This window comes from Mauremys reevesii, linkage group 13 (genome assembly GCF_016161935.1).
Source record: "Mauremys reevesii isolate NIE-2019 linkage group 13, ASM1616193v1, whole genome shotgun sequence".
Lineage (NCBI taxonomy): Eukaryota > Metazoa > Chordata > Testudines > Geoemydidae > Mauremys > Mauremys reevesii.
In genome coordinates, this window is record NC_052635.1 from 42769846 (window position 1) to 42788009 (window position 18164).

Here is an 18164-nt window from a genome sequence, read left to right on the forward strand (position 1 = left end):
GTGTGTGTCAGTCATTTGAGCTAAGAAGTAAACTATTCCATTCTCACTGGTAGATACAGGAGCCTCTAGGGAGTGGAACTCGTTCCCCCAGGATGTCTGCCTCAGCTCATCCCCACATCTTTGACTGAGCCCAGATCCTGGTATGGTTGTGCACCGGGCTGGTCCTTGGGTGTAACTGAGAGTGGCCATCAGTGACCCTGCGGGGCTGATACAGCAGCTGGGAATTGCTGAGCTGTAGGAAAGCCCCAGCCAAGTTCTGGTTTCCCTGCATGTGCCCCCTACACTGACTCCAAGCAGGGAGGCGGAGGTCGTGTTGGAGACGTATTGCTGGAGGATGCCGCTGGAGGGCTGCTTTGGGCAGGCAGGGTGGCAGAAAGCAGCCCTAAGGCAAGGGAGAAGCTGCCACTAGGGTGTTTTTCAGGTTTAATATGTATCAGATTGTATATTGGACCCACCCCCTTTTTCATGGTGACACGTTATTTGCCTTTCGATATTATTGTTGGTTTATGATGGTTTCGAATGGGGTTGAGTCTTCCATTGCTGTTCAGCTTCCTCAGCACCAGCGGGAGGGCTGGCGGATTATACATTCAATTATTACTAATACTATTTTTGTTAACTGGTCCTGATCAGCTGCACCATTAGGCAGCTCACTTGGGCCTGTTTGCGAGCCCTTTGCTCACATTAATAGCCGTGTTGATTTCAGTGGGGCTACTTGTCAGGGCAAGGGTGCGTGTGGGTGTGATCTCAAGCACAGAGAGCTTGTATTTAAACCTTATCGACACAGTAGTAACCAGCACCTGCTGTCAGCCGCAGTCAAGCGTGCGATTCCCTGATCTGTCCCCACCTTCCCAGGTGGAAGATAACCTTTGGTTCCCGTAGTTACCTCCTTATACAACAGCAACGGCTGCTCCACACTAGGGGCTCACAATCTAGCACTTTAGAAACTGAATTGGGATTTTAGGACCCAAAAGTGTGTCTTGATGAAGGTCATTTTTGATATGACAGTAGGCAGGTATTAGCTAACTAGCGGTGCATCAACTGCGTTGTAAGCCCGGGACTATGGGACCCGGGCTTGTGGACTGGATGTTTCCAAGCCCTCGCTTTAGCCTCCTCACTGCATTGTAAACCTGGGTTTGCTGTTGCTGAACTTGAGTCTCACAGCCATGCTAACATCCATGGAGAATATGAAGAACTTCCAACTTGCGGCTTGACCTGTGTCCACACTGCACAATGACAGGGCTAGGACCTGAGTCACCATGCGACTTGGGCTCTGACCCACCTTCCCCACCACAGCCTGGATCCTGAATACTTGCCGTCTGGAGTCAAAGTGATGTGTGTGTGGACGGAAGGGGGGCTTGGGCTCAAACCTGACTTGGAGCCTGGGTTTAGTGTGCAGTGTAAATATTTCCTTAAGCTCCAGGATCAGTTACTGCATTAAGGCTTGTAGCTGCTGACTGTTCCGGTACAGTGTAGATTTTAAGGTAGGTTAACTACACAGGCAAATGGCTGATCTTGGGCATATTGGCACACCAAAAAGTTTTGCAGATCCCGGCCTGCAGGAGCGAGGACTCCAGAGTCGCTAAAGATGTCATGGAGTCTTCTTAGAGAAATACAAACCTGTTGCCAGTTTTTAGAAGGTGGGGATGACAACCCTGTTTGACATTACAGTCCGCTGTGCGTGGCATTAGTATGAATGATCATCTATGCCATGAGACTTATCGTATTGCTGGCTAATGTTTTATTTATAGTCAGTACTGCACTGTGCTTATAGATAAGCCCTCTGAGTCTCCAGATATTTGTAGGGAAGACGGCTGGGGAATTGTATGATTCAGCACCCACCATTGAGCACTGTTGCTTACTCAGACAGAGGGGAGTGTGTTTGCCCTCAACACCAATGTGAATAAGCCCAAATCTTTCCTGTAATTTCACATGGCAACAAGGGCCATTCTGTAACCCATTGTGTTCAGTGGCTGTGGAATCACCATGCAGGGAACAGTGTTTTCGTCATTCATTTTTCCATTTCCATTTAGTCTGCTTTGGAGCATTAACCAGTGATTAATTTCATAGGCTCTTTCCAGCGTTGGCATCTTCAGAACACAACAAAGCGATTAAAAAAGCCCAGCAGTCTGTCTCATTATCTGTAATGAAGCAGAAATTTAGCAACTTCAGTGATTTAATTTTAGGATAAAATTTAAGATTGCAAACATGCTCAGAAAACTGTAAATCAGGCTTAAGGTTTGGAATGCAAAAGCAAGAGGGAAATAACACCAGAATAGTTGGCAAAAAGAGACAAGTCCCAGAATCTAAACATCTTTGCTTGAATGGGAAAGGGATGAATTAATAAAATGCAGTAGAGATGGGTCCCGATCCTGTCAACGATTTCGGATATAGCCCTCGGGTCCACAGCATGAAGTAATTACGAACAGGATGTTTCAAATGGGAGCCAGTGAGATTCCCTCTATCTGTAGCTAACTTTAAAGATTCCCAGTGACCAATCTGTGGCCTGTTGTGTGTTGTGGTTCCCCATATTTAGCCTCACTTCGTGGAGTCTCGTGTTTTAATCTGGGCTCACAGATTTTTCTAAGAGAGTAGGGAAGAGGCTCTGTTTTGAGCATCAAGAGCGTTCTTGAATCATTTTACTAATCAGACATGTCGAAGGGTCTTTTACTCACGTCTGTGAGCTCAGTCTCGCTTTGCCATGTGTGTGGTGTAAGATGCTACTGAACTTCCCCAGAGGAAGGTGACCCCATGATCTGGTGAGTTCTGGATGCTCTGAGCCACCAGGCTGACATCTGGATTAGAAACTCCCCTTTTACTTCTGTGGAGAGGCCTAACCTGCTAACTCATATTCTGATGTTTCTAATCCTACAGGGGGCTTTAGGACCTGCAGGGCCGCCTGGACCAGCTGTAAGTAACTCTGAGAATTTGCAGACTTGTGTAGCGTAATACAGGTGCAGAATTCCCCATAGTAAAGTACCAGCAAAGCCCGTTTTGATGACAGCTATCTCATTGCGAGGGTCAGATCACAGGGCAAGAAAAGATGTGGATCTTGTCTTGAACCAAACATACGGGCTCAAAGATGAAAAGAGATCATGTACTGAGTAGAGATGTTGCCGGGAGGGGTCTGTATTAAAATATATATATTTAAAATATATAAAACCAGTTCTGGCTGTCAAAGGCTTGATCCAAACCCCACTGAAGTCAGTAGGAGACTTTCTATTGCTTCAGTGAGCTTTGGCCCAACATTTATAAATTCCCCAGCGTGGTTCCTGTCAGCCGTGGACATATGCCAACTCATCGGGCATTGCGCTGGGCAAGATAAGGTCTTTTCCAGCCTGTAAAAAAGGAGCTGTCAGAATGTTCAGCCTCTTGAACCATCCAGCTGCTTAAGCATCCTCAGAGACTTTATAATAATTCTGAAATCCACACAGCTGTGTTAGAAGATCTCTTTATTTACCGGGCAGTCACATTTAACCATTGCTATTTGGACCAATGGTATTACAGAAAAATTTAGAGCTAGATCCACATTGATCAGTACTGATGTCTTAGTAACAAAGCCCCTCAAAAAGCCTACCAGGAAATTAAATGATGGGCATGTGTTTAATTGCAGATAGAACCTCTCCGCTGAAATACTGCATTTAAAAAACCTTGGCTCCTTAATGCTGAAAAATCAAATAGCCTTTTCCAAGGTGATGATTATTATGGTATTAAAAATCCAGCTTCTCAGCCCAGGGAGCTAACAGGCCTGACTAACTTAGTGTGCAACGTCAGCGCATGCTACTGACACCGCTGCTCCTGCTGGTCCTCTCTTCGTATGACCAGGAGGCAGAATATCGAGGTGCACAAAGAGTCAAGCATTCCGGTTGCTTGTCACTTTCAATAGACTGTCCGCTCCCAAGGTCAGAACAGGCGAGATGGGATAACATACCTCGCACACATGTGACATGGCCTATGTGATACTGAAGGTCAGACTGGCTGATCACAGTGCTCCCTTGTGGCCTTGGAATCTATGATATCTTGATGATATCTTAAACTCTGTGTTTACGGGCCAGCAGCTGGTCACATAACATTAACTCGGTCACAGTCCTTATTTTGTCAGGGATGGTAGTTGTTGTTTTTTTCATATCCCCAGAGAGATGGTTTTCTTTTAATGTAGCTTTTAACAGGTGCCAAGAGAAGTGGCTTCCCAACAGCAAAAGATTTGTAGAGAAAACTAGGTTTAAAAAAACCGGAGGGGGGGGCTGTATTTCTACCCTCATATGTGCACATGACCCGTTGATGGGTCACTGGATGAATGTTGGAGCAGCGAATAGCCCACGGGCAACAAAGAGGAAAAGTGAATGCAAAATACAGACGACAAATCTAGGTAGGGTGACCAGACAGCAAGTGTGAAAAATTGTGACGGGGGTGGAGGGTAATAGGAGCCTATATAAGAAAAAGACCCCGAAATCGGGACTGTCCCTATAAAATTGGGACATCTGGTCACCCTAAATCTAGAGTTCAGTAACTGTCTCTGGCTCCACTTTCTGACTAAATTAGAATAATAGGGGCTAGGGGAGTGTTGCGGGTGGGGGAAGTGGTTTTTTGATACAATGATCCACTCTTTGTGTGGTCAGTTTCCAAATGATCTTTCTTTGTTTTACATTTTGTTTTCAGGGCAAGGGACTGCCTGGCCCTCCGGTAAGTAGCAGCATCTTTCCCAGGGCTGGTCTACACTAGAAGGTTGGGTCAACCTAGCTACATTGCTCAGGGGTGTGAAAAATTCACTCCGCAGAGCAACACTGCTAGGTTGGCCTACGTTGTAAGAGTAGACCAGGCCTCAAAAAGGGGGTTTAACTTATTACATTGGTTGTGTTCTACTTCGGTATTTTCCCCAAAACCCACCCACAGACCCAGATCCTTGGGTGCTCTGAGCCGTGCTAAATCCAGTGGGTGTGAAGCCATGGCGAAGGCCGGCCTGATGCAACCTTTACACTGCTGGAGGCCGGTTTGGCCACTGATGTGAATTAGAGACGCCACAGAGTGCAGCAGCTTTGTAACTGGTGGGAACATTTCATTGCTTTCCCCGGAAGGGGATCCCGCATGGGGACAGGGAGCCAGGGAGTGTCTGTGTTTGTATATGGAGCATCTGGCTGATAAGGGGTGATAAGGTGTGTAAGGGAGGGGTGTAAGAGTGGGAGGGGTGAGCAGCAAAAAGCATTTGTTTTTGTACTGTGAGAGCTCTGCTGGGTAGCAGCATGTGTAATGTTCTGGCTCTATTTTACAGGGGCCTCCAGGACCCAGTGGACTCCCGGGTGGAAACGGACTTCAGGGGCCACCTGTGAGTTTCCTTTGCTGTTTAATTCCCATTGATTGAACATCCTGCAGCCATGGAAGAACAAGGTCTATTTCTGGCCTCTTGCTGCACTGGGGAAGATTAATGAGAGTATGACACCGCACTTGCTCTGTGAATCGGCCAGCAGGAGATGCATTCCCTGTACTGGCTAGTGCGGTGGGTATGTGTCAGCTACCATGCCAGAGCTGCTCAGTCATCTCGCCCTCTAATGGCTGAAGTCTACAGGGCGTGTAAGCTGTAACTGCGAATGAAGGCTTTGTTTCTCATGCCATGTGTGCAGGTTAGCTGGTGACAATGGTGTCCATTCTTTGTGGCAGGGGATTTGTCACACCTGGAGCTCAAGTGTGTCACTGGCATGAAGCCATTTAATATATTGGATCAAATCTTCCTTTTGCAGTCATGCACAAAATTTGCATTCACATTTCGAAGTACAAATCCTGAGGATTTAGGCCTTGGACTGAAGGAATGCAAATGCAAATACTCAGATTTGTCCTTGCAATTCCTTTGGCAGGCACAAGAGCATCTGCAGAAAGAGACGCTGGGGCTCAGTCCTCTTCTAGACATGTCCCCTTATGCCACATTAAAAAATGTGATTGCACTTTAATTTCTTTTCAGATTTTCAGTCTAGTTATTAACATGGTGAAATTGTCCCAAGAAAACCTTTCTTATCCTCATTCATCTCATACATATATAGTATGTGGGGCCTGCCCCACTCCCATTGGATTGAACAGCAAAACATCTGTTGATTTGAGTGGGAACAGGATTGGGTCCTTCAGTGAACTCTTTTCCCAAGAGAGATTCTACAGAGGGTGTATATGGGAATTCTTATTATTTCTCACTCCTTTTAGGGACCATCAGGTCTTCCAGGATTCCCAGGACAGCCTGGACCTCCAGGGCCTCCAGTAAGTTGCGATTTTTCCATGTAATAAACATGAAGAAAGCTAAACTTGGTGTGATTTTGGGGATCTTCTTCTTGTGCCCATGGAAACAGCTGACAGGGCAGTTGCCTTTTATTTGCTGTTTTAGGTTCAAACTCCCACTTAAGTTGAAGCGTTCCCTACAAGCTAAAAACAATGCATTAGAGTAGCGGTTCTCAAACTTTAGCAACCCGAGGACCCCCATTTTGATTTAAAAAAATGTGTGGACTCCCAAACCCCCTGCTCAGCCCATGCCCTGCCCCCAAGGCCCCGCCCCACCTCTTCCTGTCCCCGCTTTTCCCCTACCCCTCCACTTCCCTGCCTCTTTTCGCCCCCTCCCCCGAGCACGCCCCATCCCCGCTTCTCTCCCTCCCTCCCAGCGCCTCCTGCACGCCACTGAGCAGCTGTTCCCCAGTGTGCAGGAGGTGCTGGGAGGGAGGGGGAGAGTTATGGGAGGGAGGGGGAGGAGTTGATCAGCAGGGCTCGCGGACCTCCTGGGATACCCTCGCGGACCACGGTTTGAGCAACGCTGCATTAGAGGGAAAGCAATGACTGTTTATTGCCCGTGCTTATGAGTGTTTATTATTCCTGCTGATGCCGAGTGGGCAGGGCGTGATGCAATGCCATGTGGCTTCAGGCCACACACTGATCACAGGAAAGATTTTTCCTCCCGGGTAACCATGGTGTGATTGGCTGTATTGTTATGGGATTTTTCTTCACGTTCCTCAAAAACAGCTGGTCTTGGGGCCTGAAATGGGTGCAGATGATCCTGTGAAGATGTCTGGCTCCCCGTCTGGAGGGATTGCTTACTCTGACAGCAGCAAGAGCCTGTATTAGATGGAGCGACAGTCTGATGCACTATATCAGACACTGTGTTCCTGTAATCCCATGCCCTTGTGTGGGTTGCTGGCTGTTGGGATTTAACTTGTGCATCTAAAAGCCTGAACCTCTACTGTGTGAGCTAAAACATCCACCCCTGTTAGCTTTGGTTGTACTAGCCTCCCCAACCACTGGGTGCACCAGCAGCCACCCCAAGAGGGGGACGGACGCCATCCTGTGGCAGTGTGGGTTACGTTCCTATCACACATATCCTAAAGCTAGCTTTTGTGTGTAGTGGAGTAATTGTGCAGGTAGGGTTGTTGGTAATTACCTATAACTGAGGAGATGGGTCTCCTTTAAAGACGTCCGCATTAGACAATGAGTGGAAAGTCCCACCCCCATAAAGGGAAATTCTCTTGAAGATAATCTTGGGAAAATGGAATTGGGGTTCCCTCTGGAAAATTTACTCCTTGGAAAACATGGTTCCTCCCCACATCCTGCAGATATAACCACACCTCTATGTTGGTCTGCTTAAGCCACAGCCATTGTGTTGGTAGCTGTATGGTCTAGTGGTTGAAGCACATGACTAGCTGTCAGGGCTCCTGGATTCTGGGGTTCTGCTGCTAACTCTGCCACCGATTTGAGGTGCGTGACCTCGCTTCATCCATAAGTGGCTCAGAGGCCTGGTGTCGGCCATCTGCCAAGGGGTGAATTTTACCTTGTGTGACTCGGGCAAGCCATTCAACCTAGATTTACCTCTCTGTAAAAGGAGTGTAAATCTATTGACCTAGCTAACTCATGAATGTCTGTGAAGTGCTTTGAGAGGCTCGAATGAAAAGGGATTACAGAAGTGGAAAATATCTGTGTCAATAAAATATGTTTTTTTGGAGATAACATTTTCTTTGGTGCTTTATGTTGATATATTTAAAAGTCCAAATGTTCTTGGTTATAGGGTCTTCCAGGGGTTCTTCCTGATGGCGGTGGGGACCTTCAGGTAGGTTTTTCTTTATATTGTAGCAACACATTGTTAACTTAACCCCTTAAATAATTTTTTATGTATGAATTTGGGTGAACATAGGTCTGTTTTAATGTGCAAGGGCTAGATCATGCAAACATGGTAGCCTTACCCATTAAATCAATGGAGCTGTTTGTGTGGCTAATGTCTTCCAGGTGCACGAGTCTTTGCCCTATCAGGGCCTTGGACTCTTTCAAGTATGCAGATATTTTAGTGCTGTTTCAGGATATTCCTTGTCATTTTACTTCAGTTTGTTCCTTGCTTCCCTAGTGCCGATTTTGCATATGTTTGATCCCCTGCCAGTTTAATAAAAAGCAAATTTTAGCATTTGACAACCGACGACAATTTTTTCATGCATCTGTTTCAACCAGAAAAGGTCAAATTTGTTTTGCTGTTTATTTCCCTGGGCAGCAGCACCTTGTTCCCAGGGTCATAAGCCTTGTTTGTTCTTTCCTTTTTGGGCAAATATCTTGATTTCTTTATTTCAAAGGAATGAAACAGACATTAAGGTAATGAGCGATATAAATGACATTTCAAGATTTCACAGCTGTTGTTATGACAGCTTCTTTGCTTTCCTAATTAGAGTACTCCGAAAAAGCTTGTGTCTTGTTGACACTGTCTTATGGGAAAGACTTATGGACTATAACAGAAAATACCTGTTTTGGTAATTTTTTAGGCCACCCTATAGAATTTAATAGAAAATTATCTCCCTGCTACAGAATTATAAACAAAGGTTTTAAAAAAAAACCTATAGAAGGATCTCGTTCTCGAATGTTCTATAGATTTTTTTGAAGTACTAGCTATAGAATCCTCTTAAACTTGTATACAGCTTTTGATTTAGTCCCTGTGAAATCCTAGAAGACTCTCCCATGTGGGCCAGACACAGCTTGAGAATCTGTTGATAGTTTGCTTCATTTTTAACTGAATTCCCATTCCTATAAACTCTCATGCATGAGCTTTTCCTTTGATCAGGTGACACCAATACAACTTCAGATGGGAGTAAAGTTAAGTGTATTCCTAATTGTTTGCATGATTGAGCCCCAGGTTTCCAGCAGAGCAAGATCAGAGGACATGGTCTGCTGTAAATAAGTATCCTTGTTCTGTTTAGAATAAGGACGTTTGGGGCCGGATTCAAAGCCCACTGAAGTGAGTATTGATGTCTCTAGGTCCTATCTTTTCCAGACTCAGCCAGGGTTACAGTCACTGTTAGGAAGTCTAGATAGAAGAGAACATATTACTCTCGATCCAGGCATGCAACTCCCATTGACATGTACAGCAGGTGATTGGCTGGGGTGATGCAAAAGAAGAAGGTTTTCTAAGGCATGAGGTTCCAATAGGAACAGTGAGGTCAAATAACCTAACCAGTTTTGAGATGGAGCTTGGTAAGTTTAAGAACAGGATTCTATACTGGAGTTGCCTGTGATAGCAGGGGGCTGGATTCAGTGACCCAGGAGGTCCCTTCCAGTCCTGAGTTCCTAGGTTCATAGGAGATATTTAAAATTGAGTTGGGGCTTTACGGCCTGGATTACAGAATCCATCCATGTGCCCAGTTTTGTTTCATGTTTTGCTTCCAAGACCCTGAGGCCACCTGCTAAGTTTAGACTTGAGAAAATCCTCTCCTGTTGTTGAAAGGTGCTATGAAGTGGCATTCGTTACCTCTTTTGTGTGTTAATCGCTCTCTCTAATTAGGCCACAGAACAGATTCCAGTGTCCCTGGAGGTTTTTCGCCTTCCTCCGAAGTATGGGGCAGGGGTCGCTTGCTGGTGGATTATCTGCTACTTGAAGTCTTTAAATCATGATTTGGAGCATTCAACAGCAGAGTCAAGGGAGAGAATTAGTTCAGGAGTGGGTGGATCGGCATATGTGGCCTGCATCTTGCAGGAGGTCAGACTAGATGATCATAATGGTCCCTTCTGATCGTGAATTCTATGATTCTATGATCACAGGAAGCAAACCTGGAGGTTATTAACTAGAACTGGACTAAATATTTCTACAATTTTGCTGAAAAATGTTGATTTTTTTTCCCCATGAAATGTTCAGTTTTTTGGAGGCAGTGTTGCCTAGTGGATAGAGCACTGGATGGGTACTCAGGAGATCTGGGTTCTATTCCCAGCTCTGCCACTGGCCTGCTGGGTGACCTAGGGCAAGTCACTTCATCTCCCTGTGCTTCAGTTGCCCCATCTGTAAAATGGGATAGTGATTCTGGCCTCCTCTGTAAAGTGCTTGAGTTCTACTGATGAAAAGTGCTAAAAGAGCTACAAGGTGAGGGAGGTAATATCTTTTATGGGACCAACTTCTGTTGGTGAGAGAGACGAGCTTTCAGGCTACACAGAGCTCTTCTTCCAGTCTGGGAAAGGTACTCAGGTCTTGTCTACACTGCATACCTATATCGGTATGAGTACTTCGCTCAGGGGTGTGAAAAATCCACACCCCTGAGCAATGTAGTCATACCAGCCTAACCCCCCACGTAGAGAGCGCTGTGTCAGCGGGAGAGTTAGTCCTCTCGGGGAGGTGGATTAACTATGCCGACCGGAGACCTCTCTCCCCTCATCTTCCTGAAAGCATTACAGCAGTGCAAACTGCCCACGCAGCGTTTTCAGTGTAGACTTGCCGTCAGTGTGACACGGCGGAACATGCAAGATGAAGTGGGCAGTTAACGCACTGAGTGCCTTTCCCAGACCTGAGGAAGAGCTTTGTGGGGCTCCAAAGCTTCTCTCTCTCTCCAACAGAAGTTGGTCCAATAACAGATATTACTTCCCCAGCCTTGTCTCTCTCGTATCCTGGAACCGACACGGCTACAGCAACCCTGCAAACAATGTATAAGAGCTAGGTATTAGTGTTAGTATTATTGACCAGCATATTTTCCCCCTCAATAATAATGACACCCACCTTGCTCCAAACACCCATTGTCTGTGCTAGCTAAACCCACGGATGTTTGTTTTGTGCAGTGCCCAGCTCTCTGCCCCCCAGGCCCTCCGGGTCCTCCAGGAATGCCAGGATTCAAGGTAAGAAAAATATCCTCTGTAAATACAAGGAGTTGAGTCCCAGAACGTGTGGCAGCGGGAGGCCCTGTTGCTGAGAGCAGGACTCAGGTTCACGCTGTACAAAGTACACTACAGTCCTCCTTTATCCGAGCTGGTGGGTCTTGGAGTACGTTACCCAGACACAAAATGCCACCGGCTTTTATTTTCAAGAGACAAGTGAAGGATACAGGCCCCATCCTGCTCCCAGCACATGGTGTTCCCATTAACGTCCATGGGAGTTCCAAACGCACAGGGCTTGATCCCGCCAGGTGCCCCAATCCAACAAAGCACTTAACCACACACACCCCCATTGACTGCAGTGGGAGAATTTGCAGTGCTCAAAGTTAAGCACGTGCTTAAGTGCTTTGCTAAATCGGGACTCCAGCTCCTTGCAGGATTGAGCTCAGAGTCCCTCTCTGTTAGCTGTCATTTTGACTGTCTCCACTGCAACTGGGAGGGTGTTCCCCAGCGCACATAGACAGACGTACTTGCTCTGCTCCAACTAGTGCGCTAAAAATAGGAGTGTGTCTGGGGTAGCAAGGGCAGCGGCTCGGGGTAGCTACCTGAGTACAAACCCCCGGACCCCCCCAGGCATGTCTCGGGCAAGTAGCCCGAGCTGCTGCTCTTTTTAACATGCTGGCTGGAGCACAGGTAGCCCATGCCTGCCTCCCCATCCCCTTAGAAACACATCCCAGGTTTTTCAAGTACACTTATCACTGTGATGCAGAGATACCTATTGTATTGTGGAGGGCATAACTCATGTGACCAAATACCATTTCAGCCTATTTCCCACCTACCGTAGCACCCAACTGCTGCCCAGTTTACAATGTGCTGCTGGCAGTATGTCAGTTCAAGGCTGAAGCAAGGCAGAGTTTTATATCAAGATCATTGGAGTGGATATGGGTTCATTGCCAGCCTGATGGGGTTGCCGGAGCTGTAATAATAAGCTATGGAAGATTAAATACCCTTTTGCATAAATGGGCTTTAAAAAAAATGTAAAGACCTAGGGTAACATTTTTCAAAAGCACCCAAACCCCATTTTCAAAAGTGACATAGGGTAGCATTTTCAAAAGCACTTAAATCCCATTTTCAAAAGTGACTAGGACTTTTGGTTCTCAGTCACTTAGATGCTTTTGAAAATTTGACCCTTAGGCATTTAGGAACTGTAACATGGGCAGCCCCCTCGTGGCCAGAGATCACTCTGTGGTGCCCTGCCTCTGTTTCCTCCTCTTCAGGGCCCGTTCAGAATTCACAGTTCAAAGGTGGTTCCCATTTATTTAGTCCTTTGGTACATACCGGCACCAAGCAGTTCAGTGTCTCTCTCCTGACTAGTCCCAGATAACACAAACTCTCACAGCCTGCATCCCAGCCGGCCTTTACAGTCTCTCCCCTGCGTGCACAAGGTCTCTCCCAGACCTCTCTGCCTTGACAGCTTTCTCCCACTCTCTCCTGCTTCCTCAGCATTTCCCCTGCTGACTCAGGGCCCTGCAGTCTCCTGGGCTTCTCCACCCCACGGCAACTTCCTGCCCAGTTTTTATCCCAGGATCTGCCTGATTCAACCTAGGTGTGGCTAGTCCTGTAATCGGGGCTGGCTTAGCCCTGGGGCATTGTCACCCTGTTACAGGAACCTAAAGTCTCCATTGGAAGAAGCTTTTGAAAATAGGGCTTCGGCATTTTTGAAAATGTTATTGTTACCCATCCTTCACAACTTCAGTAGAATACATTCCAATAGACACGGACACGTCTTGATCAACTGCTTGTCTATCCTAAATGCAACGCCCGTCCAGGAAATGAGGAATGATGCTACACAGCAGATGCGTAAATTCCTCTCCAATAACTTCAGTCAATTCCCTGCCTTGCTTTAAATCCTGTCCCCCCCCCCCCACTTTTATAGCTTAGCCTGCTGCAGGGCAATAATGAAACTCTCAGCTCATTCTTGATTTTATTTTTAGGGGCATACAGGCCACAAAGGAGAACCCGGGGAAACAGGAAAAGATGGTGAGAAGGTAAAACTCTGTTTAAAGAAAAAAATTAGATTTTTTTTTAAGCATAAAACCAAGGGATTTCTCTCCGGATGATGCCAGGGCAGAATGAGACAGCAAGGGAAAGCCCGTTATTTGATTGTACTTGGCATGTGGACTGAAGATCATTAGCCTCCATTATTTCATGTGTGAGAGAGAATATTTCAGCTAAAAAATATGAATCATTTTTATGATCACAAATTTCAAGCATGGACTCTAAATTGGCACCTGTAGTTTTGCTGTGCCTGATTTTGCAGCTCATGCAAACGCTGCATTGATCACACAAGTTGGGTAGTTAGTTGCCTTCACTATCTGACCAATTGACAGAGACGCTATTTGTGGGTGGAAGAAATTGCATAGAGGCAGAACATGAGGCCATAGTTTTGGGGAGGGAGGGTCCGGGGAAGTGATTGGTGGGGAGAGTTAGCATGGAGAAGATTCTTGGGAAGAAGGTTACCAGGATCCAGGGTGAGGTTTATCACTGCATCTTGTCTAACTCTCTGCTTTTCTATCCCCAGGGAGACGCAGGCCCTCCAGGTCCTCCAGGGATTCCAGGCAGCGTCGGCCTGCAGGTAAAATCTGTCTTTCAAACCAGAGCAGTCCCCTGATGCTCCCCCGAGTCATGCAGGGTTTCAGTGTGAAATGCGAACGGTTGGGGTCTGTCCATGTGGCTCTGGGATCGAGTCCCAGGCCAGCCCCTCTCACCCATTCTGGACACAGCAGTGCGCTGCTGGTAACAGCCTGATCCAAAGCCACTGATGTCCATGGAAAGACTCCCTTTGTCTTGCATGGGCCTTGCTTCGGGCCTGGTAGTGGTGTCATCCTGTGGATGAAACATTAAAGTGAATACCCATCTCGTGGGCCCAGGTGGAGGCCGAAGGGCCCGTGCCACATTTGGATGGTAATGGGACTGAGCTCTGCACTGGGTCGGATGGATCCCCATGGTAAAAGCGTGGCTGCCTCACAATGCTGTCTGGTGGCCTCAGTGCCAGGGGTGGCTCTAGGAATCCCACCGCCCCAAGCAGGGCGGCACGCCGCGGGGCGCGCTCTGGCGGTCACCAGTCCCGCGGCTCCGGGGGACCTCTGGCAGACGTGCCTGCGGAGGGTCTGCTGGTCCCGCGGCTCCGGTGGAGCATCCGCAGGCACGCCTGCGGGAGGTCCACCCGAGCCGCGGGACCAGCGAACCCTCCGCAGTCATGCCTGCGGGAGGTCCACTGGTCCCGCGCCTCTGGCGGACCTCCTGCAGGCATGACTGCGGAAGGTCCGCCGGAGCCGGCTGCCGCCCCAAGCGCGCGCTTGGCGCGCTGGGGTCTGGAGCCGGCCCTGCTCAGTGCAGCCCTGCACACAGCACCTCAGCTCAGTTTCCCTTCTTGGATCTCCAAATAAACCCCACACGGGGCTTTTCCAGTGCGATCACAACTGCCCTCCGTAGGGTCTGATTTATTAAGTTAAAGTTCAAAGCGAAACACAAAAGTTTTTCCCTCCAGCCTTCAGCTCGGTACAGCCCAACCCCCACCTCCACCCCAGTCTGGTCAGAGTCCTTCCTGCCTTAGGAGGCTGCTCCCAGCACCTCCTAGCGGCAGCAACTCCCCTGGTCTCTGGGTTTTCCCGGCAGGCGCCTCTCTGGCTACAGCCTCTTGAGCATCCCCCTTATTGCCACCTCCGTCTGCTATAAATAGAAAATCGCCTGGTTCCCCTCAAGTGGGGCTCATTCTGTCATCAGGGTTGGCTTGGCCTCAGGCTCCCCAGCCCCAGGGCAAGTCCCCCCACCCCGTTACAGCCCCCTCCATGAATCTATCCCTCTCCAACAGAAGAACCAGACTGTATTGTCTCAGGGTAGGTCTATACTTACCCGCCGGGTCGACGCGGTGAGTTCGACTTCTCGGAGTTCGAACTATGGCGTCTAATCTAGACGCCATAGTTCGAACTCCGGACGCGCTCCCGTCGGCTCCGGAACTCCACCACCGCGAACGGCGGTGGCAGAGTCGACGGGGGAGCCGCGAACTTCGATCCCGCGGCGTCTGGACGGGTGAGTAGTTCGAACTAAGGTAGTTCGAGTTCAGCTGCGCTATTCGCGTAGCTGAAGTCGCGTACCTTAGTTCGACCCCCGCCCCTTAGTGTAGACCAGGCCTTAGTCTGAGACCTCTCTGCTTTGGGGAGAGGTTCTTGAGGACAGGGTTTGTTGTCGTCCCCAAATCCCTCTGCTCATCACTGTTTCTTAAGGCTTCTTTGCCTTGGTTTTTAGGTTTTAACTTCCCCGTTTTTATCTCTTTCCGCTTCACTGTTTTATATTTGACTGACTGGCTTTTAACGGGTTGTTTTTATCACCTAGGGGCCAAGAGGGTTAAGAGGCCTCATTGGCCCAGAGGGTCCAGTCGGGGACAGGGTAAGTAACTATCATCTTCTCCAGACTTTCCCCTAGACTTTTCCCTCATTAAACCCATGCAGAATAAAGTCCAATGGCCCTGTTAGAGGTCACTGCCTCTAATTAATTTCCTGTCCACGTCCTGCAAGAGTGACACTCTTGGCAGCTATTAGACACTGTGTGAATAAAGTTACATGTGGCATTACTTCCCGTTGCCCTGTGGGATGACTGGACAAGGGAAGCCCATGAGGGTGCAGACTGTGGGCGTAATCCTGCAAGCTCTCCAGGCAGGGGACTCACCTTGAAGACAGCGGCAGTTCTGTGCATGGGCTATCCACAGGATCGGGCCTTATCTTAGAGTAATAACCTAAGCGTGGGGGGACAAGTTGATCTCCTGTGACGATACGAAGATGCTGTTGAGCCTTGCAAAGGGCCGGGGAATGGAACATCTTCTGCATGTTTTGCATGCGATTCCCATCTGGAAAGAAAAGCTGAAGAACCAATGGGAGGACAAAGATTTTTAGAACGGGGGGGGGAGAATCATGAACATTGATGTCCTACGGTGTCCAATCCTGTACCACTGACTTCAGTGAGAGTAGAATCAAGCCCTTACTGAACAAGGGTGGCTGACCAGCATGGTCTTCTTCGGGTGTGCCTGGACATTAGCTCAGGAGTTAACAGCTGAGCTTGAAGATGCCATGTCCTTCTGTAGGGCCAAGTACGTTACCAAGGCTTCACAGCTGTGAGTGTTATGAGTCTGGTGAGGAGATAACAGCAAGGAGACCCAGAGTGAAAACCTGCTGGTTTAGACCAAGATCCTCTGCTGGAGTCTATTAAGATCCTAACAGTTACTAAGGAGCATGTTGCGTCTTTCCATTGACATGTATGTGCATTCTTGCTTTGTAAAAATAATTCAGCTAGGGGTGTGGCTAGGGTGTTTGGTCCAGAAGAGTCCTGATGGCCCCATTTTAATGCTGTCTTATTGGTTTTAGGGACCTATTGGTTTCAGAGGGCCACCAGGACTCCCAGGACCTCCGGGGAAAGCAGTATGTATCCATTCTTACTTTTGTAGAGTTTCCTTTGAATCCTCATGGCCATGGCTTCTAATGTCACTATTGGTGCCTAATGCTTGCATTCACCAGGCCAAACCTTCCACTGCCAGTGAACAACAGAACCGCCCAGTTCCCTCACCAGAAAGAACGCACGTCAGCACAGTGCTCACTGAGTGAGATGTGCACACGCAATTGTATTTCCATAAAGACCTTCCTGGTTCCCACTGGTACCTCTCCCATCTGATACTGGATCGTTCCCACCTTCCTCAGCCCCTTATTCCCCCCCACCACACACACACTAAGAGCTACATCATCTCCTCTGCCCCAGATTTCATGCTGTCCTCCCCCAACCACCGACAAGTTCTCATTCTGGCCCTCATAGGTTCAACACTTCCCATAGTTCTTCATTGTCCACCTTTCCCTCCACACACACTTCAGCAGATGTGGGCTCCCCTTTTCTGTGCTTTGTTCACGCCTTCTATGCGGGGAGATGTTCCGCTTGGTAAGAGGAGGCTGAGCAAGCTCCACATCTGCTCTCCTGCGGTTCCCTCCTCCCGGCCAGATCCATGTTTAGCTCCCAGCCCAGAAGACCATTTTTCCCCAAGGTAAAGTATTCTGTTCTGTGCCAAGGATGCAATTACACAACCTTTTGCACAAATCCTGAGTGAATGGGAGTTGTGCAGGAGAACTGTGATGGGCTTGGGGCGGGGGGACAGATTCCACACACCCACCCCCTCCGTGGGCAGATCTCCAGTCTCTCTAGACTGCCCAATTATAGGTCCCTGTTTTAAGTCTTAGGGACACTTGAGCCATGGGATTGTGGAGCCAGTAACCACACCATCCACCCAGCCTGCCCTGCCACCAAGCCTCTCCTCCACTGTGGTTTATATGGAGCCCAGTTCTATGTTGCATGGTGGATGCAGAGTCCCTTAGCCCATTTGCTTTGCAACCGTCCACGCCCTCCAATGGTGGGGCTGCGGCTGGTCCACTACGCTGGGAAATTCACCCCAAGTGAACTAAATTCAGGTCTTGTCACTTTCCCACACAGCAGGCATTGAACTACTGCAATCAGGATCCAAGTGGTAACAGGTGACGTTTCCCTCCAGCCTCACCACCGTATTTAACAAAGATCGTACTTCAGATGAACGTGGGGAATAGCGTCCCTACCCTGTGGGATCACTGCCTGAGCCCCAATTGCAACCCACCCATGTGCACACTGTTAGCGATTGTAACTGTGAAAGCATTGCAGCTCTCCTAGGGAAACGTGGGCATCCCTCATGCCTGGCATGGCTAATTCCTGGGAACAGCATGGAGACCATCTTAGTGCTGGTCATCAAGACGGAGATGGTTAATGGGTTTTCTTTTATCATTCCAGGGAGACCGAGGAGACAGAGGACCTCAGGGGTTCAGAGGGCCCAAAGGGGATACTGTAAGTGCAATAAAACACTTGCCTATTAAAATAATGAACATGAAGTCTAGTTTGCAGTTGTACGAAAGAGTTGAGCCTTAATTCTATTTGTGTCGCTTCGCTGGCAGAAGGAAAAATTCTCAAGGTAGGTTAGAAACTGACAACCTTCATGCCTCTGGATGAGAGGCACTTCTGGGGAGGAGACACAT

General features: G+C 48.2%; 1 protein-coding gene across 1 annotated transcript in view; it reads left to right on the plus strand.

The window, feature by feature from the left end:
• Positions 1-18164, plus strand: part of COL9A3 (collagen type IX alpha 3 chain) — a 67235-nt gene that overhangs the window by 17647 nt on the left and 31424 nt on the right. The window contains exons 6-16 of the mRNA XM_039497660.1: positions 2872-2907; positions 4657-4680; positions 5267-5320; positions 6184-6237; positions 8024-8065; positions 11035-11091; positions 13062-13115; positions 13649-13702; positions 15463-15516; positions 16488-16541; positions 17923-17976. Of these exons, the coding sequence (XP_039353594.1) occupies positions 2872-2907; positions 4657-4680; positions 5267-5320; positions 6184-6237; positions 8024-8065; positions 11035-11091; positions 13062-13115; positions 13649-13702; positions 15463-15516; positions 16488-16541; positions 17923-17976 (537 nt within the window). The remainder of the gene's footprint in view (positions 1-2871; positions 2908-4656; positions 4681-5266; positions 5321-6183; positions 6238-8023; positions 8066-11034; positions 11092-13061; positions 13116-13648; positions 13703-15462; positions 15517-16487; positions 16542-17922; positions 17977-18164) is intronic.